The sequence below is a fragment of the Oncorhynchus mykiss genome, unplaced genomic scaffold (genome assembly GCF_013265735.2).
Source record: "Oncorhynchus mykiss isolate Arlee unplaced genomic scaffold, USDA_OmykA_1.1 un_scaffold_140, whole genome shotgun sequence".
Taxonomy (NCBI): Eukaryota; Metazoa; Chordata; class Actinopteri; order Salmoniformes; family Salmonidae; genus Oncorhynchus; species Oncorhynchus mykiss.
The window spans coordinates 1,130,327-1,148,521 of NW_023493664.1; the positions used below are offsets into that span (position 1 = coordinate 1,130,327).

General features: G+C 48.1%; 1 protein-coding gene and 1 long non-coding RNA gene across 2 annotated transcripts in view; both read left to right on the forward strand.

The window, feature by feature from the left end:
* LOC110514212 (serine hydroxymethyltransferase, cytosolic-like) overlaps nt 1-16,948 on the forward strand; it is a 68,137-nt gene extending 51,189 nt beyond the window's left edge. Inside the window, exons 6-12 of the mRNA XM_036972325.1 lie at nt 3,143-3,224; nt 4,141-4,353; nt 6,429-6,542; nt 14,352-14,474; nt 15,586-15,702; nt 15,871-15,981; nt 16,311-16,948. Coding sequence (XP_036828220.1) covers nt 3,143-3,224; nt 4,141-4,353; nt 6,429-6,542; nt 14,352-14,474; nt 15,586-15,702; nt 15,871-15,981; nt 16,311-16,483 — 933 coding nt within the window. The 3' untranslated portion in view covers nt 16,484-16,948. The remainder of the gene's footprint in view (nt 1-3,142; nt 3,225-4,140; nt 4,354-6,428; nt 6,543-14,351; nt 14,475-15,585; nt 15,703-15,870; nt 15,982-16,310) is intronic.
* On the forward strand, nt 7,158-8,703 carry LOC118947122. The gene is made up of 3 exons (XR_005041779.1): nt 7,158-7,699; nt 7,824-8,257; nt 8,390-8,703. It is a non-coding gene; the product is annotated as an uncharacterized LOC118947122 (long non-coding RNA).
* Nucleotides 16,949-18,195: the final 1,247 nt, after the last annotated feature.

Sequence of the window (18,195 nt, forward strand, 5' to 3'; positions counted from 1 at the left end):
GGTGGCTGTGCGTGGTGCTAATTCGGTCGTTCTGTGGCTCTCGGGGGTTGTTTTCTATACAGCCTGCCCGAGTGCTGCCTAAAGGTGTTTATGGTGGCTGAGCGTGGTGCTAATTCGGTCGTTCTGTGGCTCTCGGGGTTGTTTTCTATACAGCCTGCCAGAGTGCTGCCTAAAGGTGTTTGTGGTGGCTGTGCGTGGTGCTAATTCGGTCGTTCTGTGGCTCTCGGGGGTTGTTTTCTATACAGCCTGCCAGATTGCTGCCTAAAGGTGTTTATGGTGGTGCTAATTCGGTCGTTCTGTTGCTCTCGGGGGTCGTTTTCTATACAGCCTGCCCGAGTGCTGCCTAAAGGTGTTTGTGGTGGCTGTGCGTGGTGCTAATTCGGTCGTTCTGTGGCTCTCGGGGGTTGTTTTCTATACAGCCTGCCCGAGTGCTGCCTAAAGGTGTTTGTGGTCGCTGTGCGTGGTGCTAATTCAGTCGTTCTGTGGCTCTCGGGGGGTTGTTTTCTATACAGCCTGCCAGAGTGCTGCCTAAAGGTGTTTGTGGTGGCTGTGCGTGGTGCTAATTCGGTCGTTCTGTGGCTCTCGGGGGTTGTTTTCTATACAGCCTGCCAGAGTGCTGCCTAAAGGTGTTTGTGGTGGCTGTGCGTGGTGCTAATTCGGTTGTTCTGTGGCTCTCGGGGGGTTGTTTTCTATACAGCCTGCCAGAGTGCTGCCTAAAGGTGTTTGTGGTGGCTGTGCGTGGTGCTAATTCGGTTGTTCTGTGGCTCTCGGGGGTTGTTTTCTATACAGCCTGCCAGATTGCTGCCTAAAGGTGTTTATGGCGGTGCTAATTCGGTCGTTCTGTTGCTCTCGGGGGGTTGTTTTCTATACAGCCCGAGTGCTGCCTAACGGTGTTTATGGTGGCTGGGCGTGGTGCTAATTCGGTCGTTCTGTGGCTCTCGGGGGTTGTTTTCTATACAGCCTGCCAGATTGCTGCCTAAAGGTGTTGGTGCTAATTCGGTCGTTCTGTTGCTCTCGGGGGTCGTTTTCTATACAGCCTGCCCGAGTGCTGCCTAAAGGTGTTTGTGGTGGCTGTGCGTGGTGCTAATTCGGTCGTTCTGTGGCTCTCGGGGGTTGTTTTCTATACAGCCTGCCCGAGTGCTGCCTAAAGGTGTTTATGGTGGCTGAGCGTGGTGCTAATTCGGTCGTTCTGTGGCTCTCGGGGTTGTTTTCTATACAGCCTGCCAGAGTGCTGCCTAAAGGTGTTTGTGGTCGCTGTGCGTGGTGCTAATTCGGTCGTTCTGTGGCTCTCGGGGGGTTGTTTTCTATACAGCCTGCCAGAGTGCTGCCTAAAGGTTTTTGTGGTGGCTGTGCGTGGTGCTAATTCGGTCGTTCTGTGGCTCTCGGGGTTGTTTTCTATACAGCCTGCCAGAGTGCTGCCTAAAGGTGTTTGTGGTGGCTGTGCGTGGTGCTAATTCGGTTGTTCTGTGGCTCTCGGGGGGTTGTTTTCTATACAGCCCGAGTGCTGCCTAAAGGTGTTTGTGGTGGTGCTAATTCGGTCGTTCTGTTGCTCTCGGGGGGTTGTTTTCTATACAGCCGAGTGCTGCCTAACGGTGTTTATGGTGGCTGGGCGTGGTGCTAATTCGGTCGTTCTGTGGCTCTCGGGGGTTGTTTTCTATACAGCCTGCCAGATTGCTGCCTAAAGGTGTTTATGGTGGTGCTAATTCGGTCGTTCTGTGGCTCTCGGGGGGTTGTTTTCTATACAGCCTGCCAGATTGCTGCCTAAAGGTGTTTATGGTGGTGCTAATTCGGTCGTTCTGTTGCTCTCGGGGGTCGTTTTCTATACAGCCTGCCCGAGTGCTGCCTAAAGGTGTTTGTGGTGGCTGTGCGTGGTGCTAATTCGGTCGTTCTGTGGCTCTCGGGGGTTGTTTTCTATACAGCCTGCCCGAGTGCTGCCTAAAGGTGTTTGTGGTCGCTGTGCGTGGTGCTAATTCAGTCGTTCTGTGGCTCTCGGGGGGTTGTTTTCTATACAGCCTGCCAGAGTGCTGCCTAAAGGTGTTTGTGGTGGCTGTGCGTGGTGCTAATTCGGTCGTTCTGTGGCTCTCGGGGGTTGTTTTCTATACAGCCTGCCAGAGTGCTGCCTAAAGGTGTTTGTGGTGGCTGTGCGTGGTGCTAATTCGGTTGTTCTGTGGCTCTCGGGGGGTTGTTTTCTATACAGCCTGCCAGAGTGCTGCCTAAAGGTGTTTGTGGTGGCTGTGTGTGGTGCTAATTCGGTTGTTCTGTGGCTCTCGGGGGTTGTTTTCTATACAGCCTGCCAGATTGCTGCCTAAAGGTGTTTATGGTGGTGCTAATTCGGTCGTTCTGTTGCTCTCGTGGGTTGTTTTCTATACAGCCCGAGTGCTGCCTAAAGGTGTTTATGGTGGTGCTAATTCGGTTGTTCTGTGGCTCTCAGGGGGGTTGTTTTCTATACAGCCTGCCCGAGTGCTGCCAAAAACAGAAATGCGATGCTTCGGCCACGGGGATCGGGTGGCATTCTGGAGAAGCAGGGGCCATGCTTTTTTTGGAGGGGTGATTATTTTGGTCCGTGGGAGAGGGGGGGGGGTGTGTGGGAGGGGGGTGTGGGAGAGGGGGGGGGGGTGTGGGAGGGAGGGAAGTGTATTTCTGGATCGTAGGATCAATGTGGCTTCTTGTTGAAGAGGCAGCAGATAACGGTAGCTTTCTAGAGCTGTCTAGACATTTCTAGCGCTTTCTCTCCTCTTTCTCCATTTCTGAATTGGGGGGCCATTTTCTTTCTAGCTGACAAAAAACAAAACACTTTGTAGACAGATGTATGTGGACACCCGTTTTCAAATGAGTGGATTATGTTCAGCCACGTCCGTTGCTGACAGGTGTATAAAGTCATGGACTCTATAAAGTGCTGAAAGCGTTCCCCCAGATTAACGAAGTGACGTTCCTTAATCTGTGTTGTATCATGTGGATCCTAGTGACGTTAATCTGTGTTGTATCAGGTGGATCCTAGTGACGTTAATCTGTGTTGTATCAGGTGGATCCAGACACTGGCCTCATCCACTACGACTAGTGACGTTAATCTGTATTGTATCAGGTGAATCCAGACACTGGTCTCATCCACTACGACTAGTGACGTTAATCTGTATTGTATCAGGTGGATCCAGACACTGGTCTCATCAACTACGACCGACTGGAGGAGAACGCCCGGCTGTTCCACCCTAGACTGATCATTGCAGGTAACACACACACACCCACCACCACCATCATCATCATCATCATCATCATATACACACACCACCACCACCATCATCATCATCATCATCATCATCATATACACACACACACACACACACCACCACCATCATCATCATCATCACACACACACACACACACCACCAGCAGGTCCTGTCGCCAGCTGTATCCAATCAGACTATAGATCCTCTCTGTTCGGGGACAGAATCTCCTGTTGTATCATTTGGGCCTGGTTTCCCAGACACAGAATCTCCTGTTGTATCATTTGGGCCTGGTTTCTCAGACACAGAATATCCTGTTGTATCATTTGGGCCTGGTTTCCCAGACACAGAATCTCCTGCTGACATTGTATCATTTGGGCCTGGTTTCTCAGACACAGAATCTCCTGTTGACATTATATCATTTGGGCCTGGTTTCTCAAGACACAGAATCTCCTGTTGTATCATTTGGGCCTGGTTTCTCAGACACAGAATCTCCTGTTGACATTATATCATTTGGGCCTGGTTTCTCAAGACACAGAATCTCCTGTTGTATCATTTGGGCCTGGTTTCTCAGACATAGAATCTCCTGTTGACATTATATAATTTGGGCCTGGTTTCTCAGACACAGAATTTCCTGTTGACATTATATCATTTGGGCCTGGTTTCTCAGACACAGAATCTCCTGTTGACATTATATCATTTGGGCCTGGTTTCTCAGACACAGAATCTCCTGTTGAAATATCTGGTCCAGGACTTTCCAATGTCATTATCTGTAAAAAAACAACAACTCGTTTGGTGCATCTTTTTGACCACAAAACATCGAAATCTGTCATTTTCTCAGTTGATGTTGGGAATGGTGCTGAAGATGAGGTTTAAAAAACGAGACCGTTTCCTGTTAATCGTTCCGTCTTCTCTCCAGGTACCAGCTGTTATTCCCGTAACCTCGACTACGCTCGGCTGCGTCGTATCGCCGATGAGAACGGAGCTTTCCTATTGGCCGACATGGCACACATCAGCGGACTGGTGGCGGCCGGGGTCGTCCCGTCTCCGTTCGAGTACTGTGACGTGGTCTCCACGACGACCCACAAGACGCTGCGGGGCTGTCGCTCTGGGGTCATCTTCTACAGAAAGGGTACGGAGAGGAGGGGGGGGTATCATGCTCTCTCTCTGTGGGATTTAGTGTGGGTATCATGCTGGTCTCTCTCTCTGTGGGGTTTAGTGTGTGTCATGCTGGTCTCTCTCTGTGGGGTTTAGTATGTGTATCATGCTGGTCTCTCTCTCTGTGTGGTTTAGTGTGTGTCATGCTGGTCTCTCTCTCTGTGGGGTTTAGTGTGTGTATCATGCTGGTCTCTCTCTGTGGGGTTTAGTGTGTGTATCATGCTGGTCTCTCTCTGTGGGGTTTAGTGTGTGTGTCATGCTGGTCTCTCTGTGGGGTTTAGTGTGTGTATCATGCTGGTCTCTCTCTGTGGGGTTTAGTGTGTGTATCATGCTGGTCTCTCTCTCTGTGTGGTTTAGTGTGTGTATCATGCTGGTCTCTCTCTGTGGGGTTTAGTGTGTGTATCATGCTGGTCTCTCTCTGTGGGGTTTAGTGTGTGTATCATGCTGGTCTCTCTCTCTGTGGGGTTTAGTGTGTGTATCATGCTGGTCTCTCTCTCTGTGTGGTTTAGTGTGTGTATCATGCTGGTCTCTCTCTGTGGGGTTTAGTGTGTGTATCATGCTGGTCTCTCTCTGTGGGGTTTAGTATGTGTATCATGCTGGTCTCTCTCTGTGGGGTTTAGTGTGTGTATCATGCTGGGCTCTCTCTGTGGGGTTTAGTGTGTGTATCATGTTGGTCTCTCTGTGGAGTTTAGTGTGGGTATCATGCTGGTCGCTCTGTGTGGAGTTTAGTGTGTGTATCATGCTGGTCTCTCTCTGTGGGGTTAGTGTGTGTATCATGCTGGTCTCTCTCTGTGGGGTTTAGTGTGTGTATCATGTTGGTCTCTCTGTGGAGTTTAGTGTGGGTATCATGCTGGTCTCTCTGTGGGGTTTAGTGTGTGTATCATGTTGGTCTCTCTGTGGAGTTTAGTGTGGGTATCATGCTGGTCGCTCTGTGTGGAGTTTAGTGTGTGTATCATGCTGGTCTCTCTCTCTGTGGGGTTAGTGTGTGTATCATGCTGGTCTCTCTCTCTGTGGGGTTTAGTGTGTGTATCATGCTGGTCTCTCTCTCTGTGGGGTTTAGTGTGTGTATCATGTTGGTCTCTCTCTCTCTGTGGGGTTTAGTGTGTATATCATGCTGGTCTCTCTCTCTGTGGGGTTTAGTGTGTGTATCATGTTGGTCTCTCTCTCTGTGGGGTTTAGTGTGTGTATCATGCTGGTCTCCCTCTCTGAGGGGTTTAGTGTGTGTATCATGCTGGTCTCTCTCTGTGGGGTTTAGTGTGTGTATCTTGCTGGTCTTTCTCTGTGTGGGGTTTAGTGTGTGTATCATGCTGGTCTCTCTCTGTTGGGGTTAGTTTGTGTATCATGCTGGTCTCTCTTTCTGTGGGGTTTAGTGTGTGTATCTTGCTGGTCTCTCTCTCTCTGTGGGGTTTAGTGTGTGTATCATGCTGGTCTCTCTCTCTGTGTGGGGTTTAGTGTGGGTATCATGCTGGTCTCTCTGTGTGGGGTTTAGTGTGTGTATCATGCTGGTCTCTCTCTCTGTGGGGTTTAGTGTGTGTATCATGCTGGTCTCCCTCTCTGTGGGGTTTAGTGTGTGTATCATGCTGGTCTCTCTCTCTGTGGTGTTTAGTGTGTGTATCTTGCTGGTCTCTCTCTCTCTCTCTCTGTGTGGGGTTTAGTGTGTATCATGCTGGTCTCTCTGTGTGGGGTTTAGTGTGTATCATGCTGGTCTCTCTCTGTGTGGGGTTTAGTGTGTGTATCATGCTGGTCTCTCTCTGTTGGGTTTAGTGTGTGTATCATGCTGGTCTCTCTCTGTGTGGGGTTTAGTGTGTGTATCTTGCTGGTCTCTCTCTCTCTCTGTGGGGTTTAGTGTGTGTATCATGCTGGTCTCTCTCTCTGTGTGGGGTTTAGTGTGTGTATCATGCTGGTCTCTCTCTCTGTGGGGTTTAGTGTGTGTATCATGCTGGTCTCTCTCTGTGGGGTTGAGTGTGTGTATCATGCTGGTCTCTCCCTCTCTCTGTGGGGTTTAGTGTGTGTATCATGCTGGTCTCTCTCTGTGTCCCTGTCCTCCAGGAATACGTAGTGTGGACCCGAAGGGAAAGGAGACTCTGTATAATCTGGAGTCTCTCATCAACCAGGCAGTGTTCCCAGGACTACAGGGAGGACCCCACAACCATGCCATCGCAGGTACAGGCACTTCTCTGGACACCTATATTGGCTTTATATACAGGCACCTACACAGACTAAGGTGGATATTAACTAGGAAACCTCACAACCACACTATGACAGGTTATCTAGCCAGGACACCTCACTATGACAGGTAATGTAGCTAGGACACCTCACTATGACAGGTAAAGTAGCCAGGACACCTCACTATGACAGGTAAAGTAGCTAGCACACCTCACTATGACAGGTACAGTAGCCAGGACACCTCACTATGACAGGTACAGTAGCCAGGACACCTCACTATGACAGGTAAAGTAGCCAGGACACCTCACTATGACAGGTTATCTAGCCAGGACACCTCACTATGACAGGTAATGTAGCTAGGACACCTCACTATGACAGGTTATCTAGCCAGGACACCTCACTATGACAGGTAATGTAGCTAGGACACCTCACTATGACAGGTAAAGTAGCCAGGACACCTCACTATGACAGGTAAAGTAGCTAGCACACCTCACTATGACAGGTACAGTAGCCAGGACACCTCACTATGACAGGTACAGTAGCCAGGACACCTCACTATGACAGGTAAAGTAGCCAGGACACCTCACTATGACAGGTAAAGTAGCTAGGACACCTCACTACCACACTATGACAGGTTATCTAGCCAGGACACCTCACTATGACAGGTACAGTAACCAGGACACCTCACTATGACAGGTACAGTAACCAGGACACCTCACTATGACAGGTAATGTAGCCAGGACACCTCACTACCACACTATGACAGGTACAGTAACCAGGACACCTCACTATGACAGGTAAAGTAACCAGGACACCTCACTATGACAGGTTCAGTAACCAGGACACCTCACTATGACAGGTAAAGTAGCTAGGACACCTCACTATGACAGGTACAGTAACTAGGACACCTCACTATGACAGGTAATGTAGCCAGGACACCTCACTATGACAGGTACAGTAACCAGGACACCTCACTATGACAGGTACAGTAACCAGGACACCTCACTATGACAGGTAATGTAGCCAGGACACCTCACTATGACAGGTACAGTAACCAGGACACCTCACTATGACAGGTACAGTAACCAGGAAACCTCACTACAACACTATGACAGGTAATGTAGCCAGGACACCTCACTACCACACTATGACAGGTAAAGTAACCAGGACACCTCACTGTGACAGGTACAGTAACCAGGACACCTCACTATGACAGGTACAGTAACCAGGACACCTCACTATGACAGGTACAGTAGCCAGGACACCTCACTATGACAGGTAAAGTAGCTAGGACACCTCACTATGACAGGTACAGTAGCTAGGACACCTCACTATGACAGGTAAAGTAGCCAGGACACCTCACTATGACAGGTACAGTAACCAGGACACCTCACTGTGACAGGTACAGTAACCAGGACACCTCACTATGACAGGTACAGTAGCCAGGACACCTCACTATGACAGGTACAGTAGCCAGGACACCTCACAATGACAGGTACAGTAACCAGGACACCTCACTATGACAGGTAAAGTAGCCAGGACACCTCACTATGACAGGTACAGTAGCCAGGACACCTCACTATGACAGGTACAGTAACCAGGACACCTCACTATTACAGGTACAGTAGCCAGGACACCTCACTATGACAGGTACAGTAGCCAGGACACCTCACTATGACAGGTAAAGTAGCTGGGACACCTCACTATGACAGGTAAAGTAGCTGGGACACCTCACTACCACACTATGACAGGTACAGTAACCAGGACACCTCACTGTGACAGGTACAGTAGCCAGGACACCTCACTATGACAGGTACAGTAGCCAGGACACCTCACTGTGACAGGTAAAGTAGCTAGGACACCTCACTATGACAGGTAAAGTAGCTAGGACACCTCACTGTGACAGGTACAGTAGCCAGGACACCTCACTATGACAGGTAAAGTAGCTAGGACACCTCACTATGACAGGTACAGTAGCCAGGACACCTCACTGTGACAGGTACAGTAGCCAGGACACCTCACTATGACAGGTACAGTAACCAGGACACCTCACTATGACAGGTACAGTAGCCAGGACACCTCACAGTGTGTGTGGTGTTCTCTATAGTAGTAGTAGTACATGTACAGTGCCTTCGGAAAGTATTCAGACCCCTTGACTTTTTCCACATTTTGTTAAGTTACATCTTTATTCTAAAATTGATTTATTTAAAAAAAAATCTCTCTTCAATCTACACACGATGCTCCATAATGACATCACGATACCCCATAATGACATCACGATGCTCCATAATGACATCACGATACTCCATAATGACATCACAATGCTCCATAATGACATCACAATACCCCATAATGACATCACGATGCTCCATAATGACATCACGATACCCCATAATGACATCACGATGCTCCATAATGACATCACGATACTCCATAATGACATCACAATGCTCCATAATGACATCACAATACCCCATAATGACATCACGATGCTCCATAATGACATCACAATACCCATAATGACATCACAATGCTCCATAATGACATCACAATACCCCATAATGACATCACAATACCCCGTAATGACATCACGATACTCCATAATGACATCACGATACTCCATAATGACATCACAATACCCCATAATGACATCACGATGCTCCATAATGACATCACGATGCTCCATAATGACATCACGATGCTCCATAATGACATCACGATACTCCATAATGACATCCAGATGCTCCATAATGACATCACGATACCCCATAATGACATCACAATGCTCCATAATGACATCACAATACCCCATAATGACATCACAATACCCCGTAATGACATCACGATACTCCATAATGACATCACGATACTCCATAATGACATCACAATACCCCATAATGACATCACGATGCTCCATAATGACATCACGATGCTCCATAATGACATCACGATGCTCCATAATGACATCACGATACTCCATAATGACATCCAGATGCTCCATAATGACATCACAATACCCCATAATGACATCACGATGCTCCATAATGACATCACGATGCTCCATAATGACATCACGATGCTCCATAATGACATCACGATGCTCCATAATGACATCACGATGCTCCATAATGACATCACGATGCTCCATAATGACATCACGATACCCCATAATGACATCACGATACCCCATAATGACATCACAATACCCCATAATGACATCACGATACTCCATAATGACATCACAATACCCCATAATGACATCACGATGCTCCATAATGACATCACGATACCCCATAATGACATCACGATACCCCATAATGACATCACAATACCCCATAATGACATCACAATGCTCCATAATGACATCACAATACCCCATAATGACATCACGATGCTCCATAATGACATCACAATACCCCATAATGACATCACGATGCTCCATAATGACATCACAATACCCCGTAATGACATCACAATACCCCATAATGACATCACGATGCTCCATAATGACATCACAATACCCCATAATGACATCACGATACTCCATAATGACATCACGATACCCCATAATGACATCACAATACCCCATAATGACATCACGATGCTCCATAATGACATCACAATACCCCGTAATGACATCACAATACCCCATAATGACATCACGATGCTCCATAATGACATCACAATACCCCATAATGACATCACGATACTCCATAATGACATCACGATACCCCATAATGACATCACAATACCCCATAATGACATCACGATGCTCCATAATGACATCACAATACCCCATAATGACATCACGATGCTCCATAATGACATCACAATACCCCGTAATGACATCACGATGCTCCACAAAGACAAAGTGAAAACAGGTTTTTAGAATTGTTGGCAAATGTATAACTAGAATAAAAACATACCTTATTTACATCAGTATTCAGACCCTTTGCTATGAGACTTGGAATTGAGCTCAGATGCTTCCGGTTTCCATTGATCATCCTTGAGATGTTTGTGCATGTCAGAGCAAACACCGAGCCATGAGGTAAAACAGTTTGTCCGTAGAGCTCCGAGACGGGATTGTGTCGAGGCACAGATCTGGGGAAGGGTACCAAAACAATGTCTGCAGCATTGAAGGTCCCCAAGAACACAGTGGGTCTCCATCACTCCCGAGTGGCGCAGCGGTCTAAGCCACTGGATCTCAGTGCTAGAGGCGTCACTGCAGACCCTGGTTTGATTCCAGGCTGTATCACAACCAGCCATGATTGGGAGTGCAATAGGGCGGCGCACCATTGGCCCAGCGTCGTCCGGGTTGTGGTAGGCCGTCATTGTAAATAAGGATTTGTTCTTAACTGACTTTCCTAGTTAAATAAAGGTTAAGTTAAACCTAATTGTAAAAAGCCCTAGAGCTGGCTGCCCAGGAAAACTGAGCAATCGTGGGAGAAGGGCCTTGGTCAGGGAGGTGACCAAAGACCCGATGGTCACTGACAGAGCTCCAGATTTCCTCTGTGGAGATGGGAGACACTTCCAGAAGGACAACCATCTCTGCAGCACTCCACCAATCAGGCCTTTATGGTAGATTGGCCAGACGGAAGCCACTCCTCAGTAAAAGGCACATGACAGCCCGCTTGGAGTTTGCCTCAAGGCACCTAAAGGACAGACCATGAGAAACAAGGTTCTTTGGTCTGATAAAACCAAGATTGAAGTCTTTGGCATGAATGCCAAGCGTCATGTCTGGAGGAAACCTGGCACCATGATGGTGAAGCATGGTGGTGGCAGCATCCCTACGGTGAAGCACGGGGGTGGCAGCATCCCTACGGTGGTGGCAGCATCCCTACGGTGAAGCACGGGGGTGGCAGCATCCCTACGGTGAAGCACGGTGGTGGCAGCATCCCTACGGTGAAGCACGGTGGTGGCAGCATCATGCTGTGGGGATGTTTTTCAGCAGCAGGGACTGGGAGACTAGTCAGGATCGAGGGAAAGATGAACAGAGCAAAGTGCAGAGAGATCCTTAATGAAAATGTGCTCCAGAGCACTCAGGACTTCAGACTAGGGAGAAGGTTCACCTTCCAACAGGACAACGACCCTAAGCCCACAGCCAAGACAACACAGGAGTGGCTTCGGAACAAGTCTCTGAATGTCCTTGAGTGGCCCAGCCAGAGCCCGGACTTGAACCTAATCGAACATCTCTACAGAGAAAATAGCTATGCAGTGACACTCCCTGTCCAACCTGACAGAGCTTGAGAGGATCTGCAGAGAAGAATGGGAGAAACTCCCCAAATACAGGTGTGCCAAGCTTGTAGCGTCATACCCAAGAAGACTAGAGGCTGTAATCGCTGCCAAAGGTGCTTCAACAAAGTACTGAGTGAAGGGTCTGAATACTAATGTCAATGTGATTTTTAATTTTTTATACGTTTGCAAAAAATTCCAAAAACCCGTTTTTGCTTTGTCATTATGGGGTATTGTGATGTCATTATGGGGTATTGTGATGTCATTATGGGGTATTGTGATGTCATTATAGGGTATTGTGATGTCATTATGGGGTATTGTGTGTAAATTGATAAGGGGAAAAAAATATTGAATCCACTTTAGAATGATGCTGTAACGTAACAAAATGTGGGAAAGGCCAAGTTGGTCTCAATACTTTCTGAATGCACTGTGTGTTTCTCCAGGTGGAGCAGGCTCTGATCCCAGAGTTTAAGGGTTAATGTTTCTCCAGGTGGAGCAGGCTCTGACCCCAGAGTTTAAGGGTTAATGTTTCTCCAGGTGGAGCAGGCTCTGACCCCAGAGTTTAAGGGTTAATGTTTCTCCAGGTGGAGCAGGCTCTGATCCCAGAGTTTAAGGGTTAATGTTTCTCCAGGTGGAGCAGGCTCTGACCCCAGAGTTTAAGGGTTAATGTTTCTCCAGGTGGAGCACGCTCTGACCCCAGAGTTTAATTGTTAATGTTTCTCCTGGTGGAGCAGGCTCTGACCCCAGAGTTTAAGGGTTAATGTTTCTCCAGGTGGAGCAGGCTCTGATCCCAGAGTTTAAGGGTTAATGTTTCTCCAGGTGGAGCAGGCTCTGACCCCAGAGTTTAAGGGTTAATGTTTCTCCAGGTGGAGCAGGCTCTGACCCCAGAGTTTAAGGGTTAATGTTTCTCCAGGTGGAGCAGGCTCTGATCCCAGAGTTTAAGGGTTAATGTTTCTCCAGGTGGAGCAGGCTCTGACCCCAGAGTTTAAGGGTTAATGTTTCTCTAGGTGGAGCAGGCTCTGACCCCAGAGTTTAAGGGTTAATGTTTCTCCAGGTGGAGCAGGCTCTGACCCCAGAGTTTAAGGGTTAATGTTTCTCCAGGTGGAGCAGGCTCTGACCCCAGAGTTTAAGGGTTAATGTTTCTCCAGGTGGAGCAGGCTCTGACCCCAGAGTTTAAGGGTTAGTGTTTCTCCAGGTGGAGCAGGCTCTGACCCCAGAGTTTAAGGGTTAGTGTTTCTCTAGGTGGAGCACGCTCTGACCCCAGAGTTTAATTGTTAATGTTTCTCCTGGTGGAGCAGGCTCTGACCCCAGAGTTTAAGGGTTAATGTTTCTCCAGGTGGAGCAGGCTCTGATCCCAGAGTTTAAGGGTTAATGTTTCTCCAGGTGGAGCAGGCTCTGACCCCAGAGTTTAAGGGTTAATGTTTCTCCAGGTGGAGCAGGCTCTGACCCCAGAGTTTAAGGGTTAATGTTTCTCCAGGTGGAGCAGGCTCTGATCCCAGAGTTTAAGGGTTAATGTTTCTCCAGGTGGAGCAGGCTCTGACCCCAGAGTTTAAGGGTTAATGTTTCTCTAGGTGGAGCAGGCTCTGACCCCAGAGTTTAAGGGTTAATGTTTCTCCAGGTGGAGCAGGCTCTGACCCCAGAGTTTAAGGGTTAATGTTTCTCCAGGTGGAGCAGGCTCTGACCCCAGAGTTTAAGGGTTAATGTTTCTCCAGGTGGAGCAGGCTCTGACCCCAGAGTTTAAGGGTTAGTGTTTCTCCAGGTGGAGCAGGCTCTGACCCCAGAGTTTAAGGGTTAGTGTTTCTCTAGGTGTGGCGGTGGCCCTGAAGCAGGCTCTGACCCCAGAGTTTAAGGGTTAGTGTGTGTGTGTTAATGTGTGTGAATGTTTCTCTAGGTGTGGCGGTGGCCCTGAAGCAGGCTCTGACCCCAGAGTTTAAGGGTTAGTGTGTGTGTGTGTGTGTTAATGTGTGTGAATGTTTCTCTAGGTGTAGCGGTGGCCCTGAAGCAGGCTCTGACCCCAGAGTTTAAGGGTTAGTGTGTGTGTGTTAATGTGTGTGAATGTTTCTCTAGGTGTGGCGGTGGCCCTGAAGCAGGCTCTGACCCCAGAGTTTAAGGGTTAGTGTGTGTGTGTGAATGTTTCTCTAGGTGTGGCGGTGGCCCTGAAGCAGGCTCTGACCCCAGAGTTTAAGGGTTAGTGTGTGTGTGTGAATGTTTCTCTAGGTGTGGCGGTGGCCCTGAAGCAGGCTCTGACCCCAGAGTTTAAGGGTTAGTGTGTGTGTGTGTGTTAATGTGTGTGAATGTTTCTCTAGGTGTGGCGGTGGCCCTGAAGCAGGCTCTGACCCCAGAGTTTAAGGGTTAGTGTTTCTCCAGGTGGAGCAGGCTCTGACCCCAGAGTTTAAGGGTTAGTGTGTGTGTGTTAATGTGTGTGAATGTTTCTCTAGGTGTGGCGGTGGCCCTGAAGCAGGCTCTGACCCCAGAGTTTAAGGGTTAGTGTTTCTCCAGGTGGAGCAGGCTCTGACCCCAGAGTTTAAGGGTTAGTGTGTGTGTGTGTGTTAATGTGTGTGAATGTTTCTCTAGGTGTGGCGGTGGCCCTGAAGCAGGCTCTGACCCCAGAGTTTAAGGCGTATCAGTACCAGGTGCTCTCTAACTGCAGAGCTATGGCCAACGCCCTCATCAACCATGGCTACAAGATCGTCACCGGTGAGACAATAATGTCATGGTTGTGGTTAACATACTGTAACCTGTGTTAGTGTTGTGTTAATGTTGCTGTAGGGTTGTGTTAATGTTGTTGTAGGGTTTTGCTAATGTTGCTGTAGGGTTGTGTTAATGTTGCTGTAGGGTTGTGTTAATGTTGCTGTAGGGTTGTGTTAATGTTGCTGTAGGGTTGTGTTAATGTTGCTGTAGGGTTGTGTTAATGTTGCTGTAGGGTTGTGTTAATGTTGCTGTAGGGTTGTGTTAATGTTGCTGTATGGTTGTGTTAATGTTGCTGTAGGGTTGTGTTAATGTTGTTGTAGGGTTGTGTTAATGTTGTTGTAGGGTTGTGTTAATGTTGTTGTATGGTTGTGTTAATGTTGCTGTAGGGTTGTGTTAATGTTGCTGTATGTTGTTGTATGGTTGTGTTAATGTTGCTGTAGGGTTGTGTTAATGTTGCTGTAGGGTTGTGTTAATGTTGTTGTAGGGTTGTGTTAATGTTGCTGTATGTTGTTGTAGGCTTGTGTTAATGTTGCTGTAGGGTTGTGTTAATGTTGCTGTAGGGTTGTGTTAATGTTGTTGTATGGTTGTGTTAATGTTGCTGTAGGGTTGTGTTAATGTTGCTGTATGTTGTTGTATGGTTGTGTTAATGTTGCTGTAGGGTTGTGTTAATGTTGCTGTAGGGTTGTGTTAATGTTGTTGTAGGGTTGTGTTAATGTTGCTGTATGTTGTTGTAGGCTTGTGTTAATGTTGCTGTAGGGTTGTGTTAATGTTGCTGTAGGGTTGTGTTAATGTTGCTGTAGGGTTGTGTTAATGTTGCTGTAGGGTTGTGTTAATGTTGTTGTAGGGTTGTGTTAATGTTGTTGTATGGTTGTGTTAATGTTGCTGTAGGGTTGTGTTAATGTTGTTGTATGGTTGTGTTAATGTTGCTGTAGGGTTGTGTTAATGTTGCTGTAGGGTTGTGTTAATGTTGTTGTAGGGTTGTGTTAATGTTGCTGTATGTTGTTGTAGGGTTGTGTTAATGTTGTTGTATGGTTGTGTTAATGTTGCTGTAGGGTTGTGTTAATGTTGTTGTAGGGTTGTGTTAATGTTGTTGTATGGTTGTGTTAATGTCCTCCAGGGGGTTCTGATAACCATCTGATCTTACTGGACCTGAGGCCTAACGGGACGGACGGAGGACGAGCTGAGAAGGTTCTAGAAGCTGCTGCCATCGCCTGCAACAAGAACACCTGTCCAGGTAACTAACAGACACAGTCCTCTGTAGGTGGTGAGAGTGCTCTGTGTCCCAGTTGTCTGTATATGGTAACAGACACAGTCCTCTGTAGGTGGTGAGAGTGCTCTGTGTCCCAGTTGTCTGTATATGCGTGTATATACGTAATGTGTGTGTGTGTTTGTGTGTGTGTAGGTGATAAGAGTGCGTTGCGTCCCAGCGGTCTGAGGTTCGGCTCTCCTGCTCTGACCTCCAGAGGAATGGTTGAAGACGACTTCAGGAAGGTCGCAGAGTTCATCCACAGAGGTGACCCTTAACCCCTGACCTCTGTGTCTATAGACATAGTGCTGACCCTAGATGTCCAGCTAGCAGACCAAGGCCACCCCCTAACCCCCTGACCTCTGTGTCTATAGACATAGTGCTGACCCTAGATGTCCAGTTAGCAGACCAAGACCACCCCTAACCCCTGTGTCGATAGACATAGTGCTGACCCTAGATGTCCAGCTAGCAGACCAGGGCCACCTCAAACCCCCTGACCTCTGTGTCTATAGACATAGTGCTGACCCTAGATGTCCAGCTAGCAGACCAAGGCCACCTCTAACCCCTTGACCTCTCACCCCTCGTTCTCCCTACAGGTATCCAGATGACCCTGGACATCCAGGCCTCTCTGCAGCCCAAGGCGACCCTGAAGGAGTTTAAGGAGGCCCTGGCAGGGGAGGGGAAGCACCAGGAGAGGGTAGCAGAGCTGAGGGGGGAGGTGGAGGCTTTCGCTGGGGGGTTCCCCATGCCTGGTCTGGAGGAACTTTAAAGACCTGTTTTCAAGATGAAATGTTTTCATGTCACCTGCCACTTCATCATACCTCTTGAATATTGACTGTCTCCTTCTCTGCTGTCCTCTGTCTTACCGGTTTGACTGACTGTTTCCTTCTCTGTTGTCCTCTACCTTAACGGTTTGACTGACTGGTTTGTCCTCTGCCTTAAGGGTTTGTTTGACTGACTGTTTCCTTCTCTGCTGTCCTCTGCCTTAACGGTTTGACTGACTGGTTTGTCCCCTGCCTTAACGGTTTGACTGACTGGTTTGTCCTCTGCCTTAAGGGTTTGTTTGACTGACTGTTTCCTTCTCTGCTGTCCTCTGTCTTACCGGTTTGACTGAATGTTTCCTTCTCTGCTGTCCTCTGTCTAAACGGTTTGACTGACTGGTTTGTCCTCTGCCTTAAGGGTTTGTTTGACTGACTGTTTCCTTCTCTGCTGTCCTCTGTCTAAACGGTTTGACTGACTGGTTTGTCCTCTGCCTTAAGGGTTTGTTTGACTGACTGTTTCCTTCTCTGCTGTCCTCTGTCTTACCGGTTTGACTGACTGTTTCCTTCTCTGCTGTCCTCTGTCTAAACGGTTTGACTGACTGGTTTGTCCCCTGCCTTAACGGTTTGACTGACTGGTTTGTCCTCTGCCTTAAGGGTTTGTTTGACTGACTGTTTCCTTCTCTGCTGTCCTCTGTCTTACCGGTTTGACTGAATGTTTCCTTCTCTGCTGTCCTCTGTCTAAACGGTTTGACTGACTGGTTTGTCCCCTGCCTTACCGGTTTGACTGACTGGTGTGTCCTCTGCCTTACCGGTTTGACTGACTGTTTCCTTCTCTGCTGTCCTCTGCCTAAACGGTTTGACTGACTGGTTTGTCCCCTGCCTTAACGGTTTGACTGACTGTGTTTCCTTCTCTGCCTTAACGGTTTGTTTGACTGACTGTTTCCTTCTCTGCTGTCCTCTGCCTAAACGGTTTGACTGACTGGTTTGTCCCCTGCCTTAACAGTTTGACTGACTGTGTTTCCGTCTCTGCCTTAACGGTTTGTTTGACTGACTGTTTCCTTCTCTGCTGTCCCCTGCCTTAACGGTTTGACTGACTGGTTTGTCCCCTGCCTTAACAGTTTGACTGACTGGTTTGTCCCCTGCCTTACCGGTTTGACTGACTGGTTTGTCCCCTGCCTTACCGGTTTGACTGACTGTTTCCTTCTCTGCTGTCCTCTGCCTTAACAGACTGGTTTGTCCCCTGCCTTAACAGTTTGACTGACTGTGTTTCCGTCTCTGCCTAAACAGTTTGACTGACTGTGTTTCCGTCTCTGCCTTACCGGTTTGACTGACTGGTTTGTCCTCTGCCTTAACAGTTTGACTGACTGGTTTGTCCCCTGCCTTAACAGTTTGACTGACTGTGTTTCCTTCTCTGCCTTAACGGTTTGTTTGACTGACTGTTTCCTTCTCTGCTGTCCTCTGCCTAAACGGTTTGACTGACTGGTTTGTCCCCTGCCTTAACGGTTTGACTGACTGGTTTGTCCTTTGCCTTAACGGTTTGTTTGACTGACTGTTTCCTTCTCTGCTGTCCTCTGCCTAAACGGTTTGACTGACTGGTTTGTCCCCTGCCTTAACAGTTTGACTGACTGTGTTTCCGTCTCTGCCTTAACGGTTTGTTTGACTGACTGTTTCCTTCTCTGCTGTCCCCTGCCTTAACGGTTTGACTGACTGGTTTGTCCCC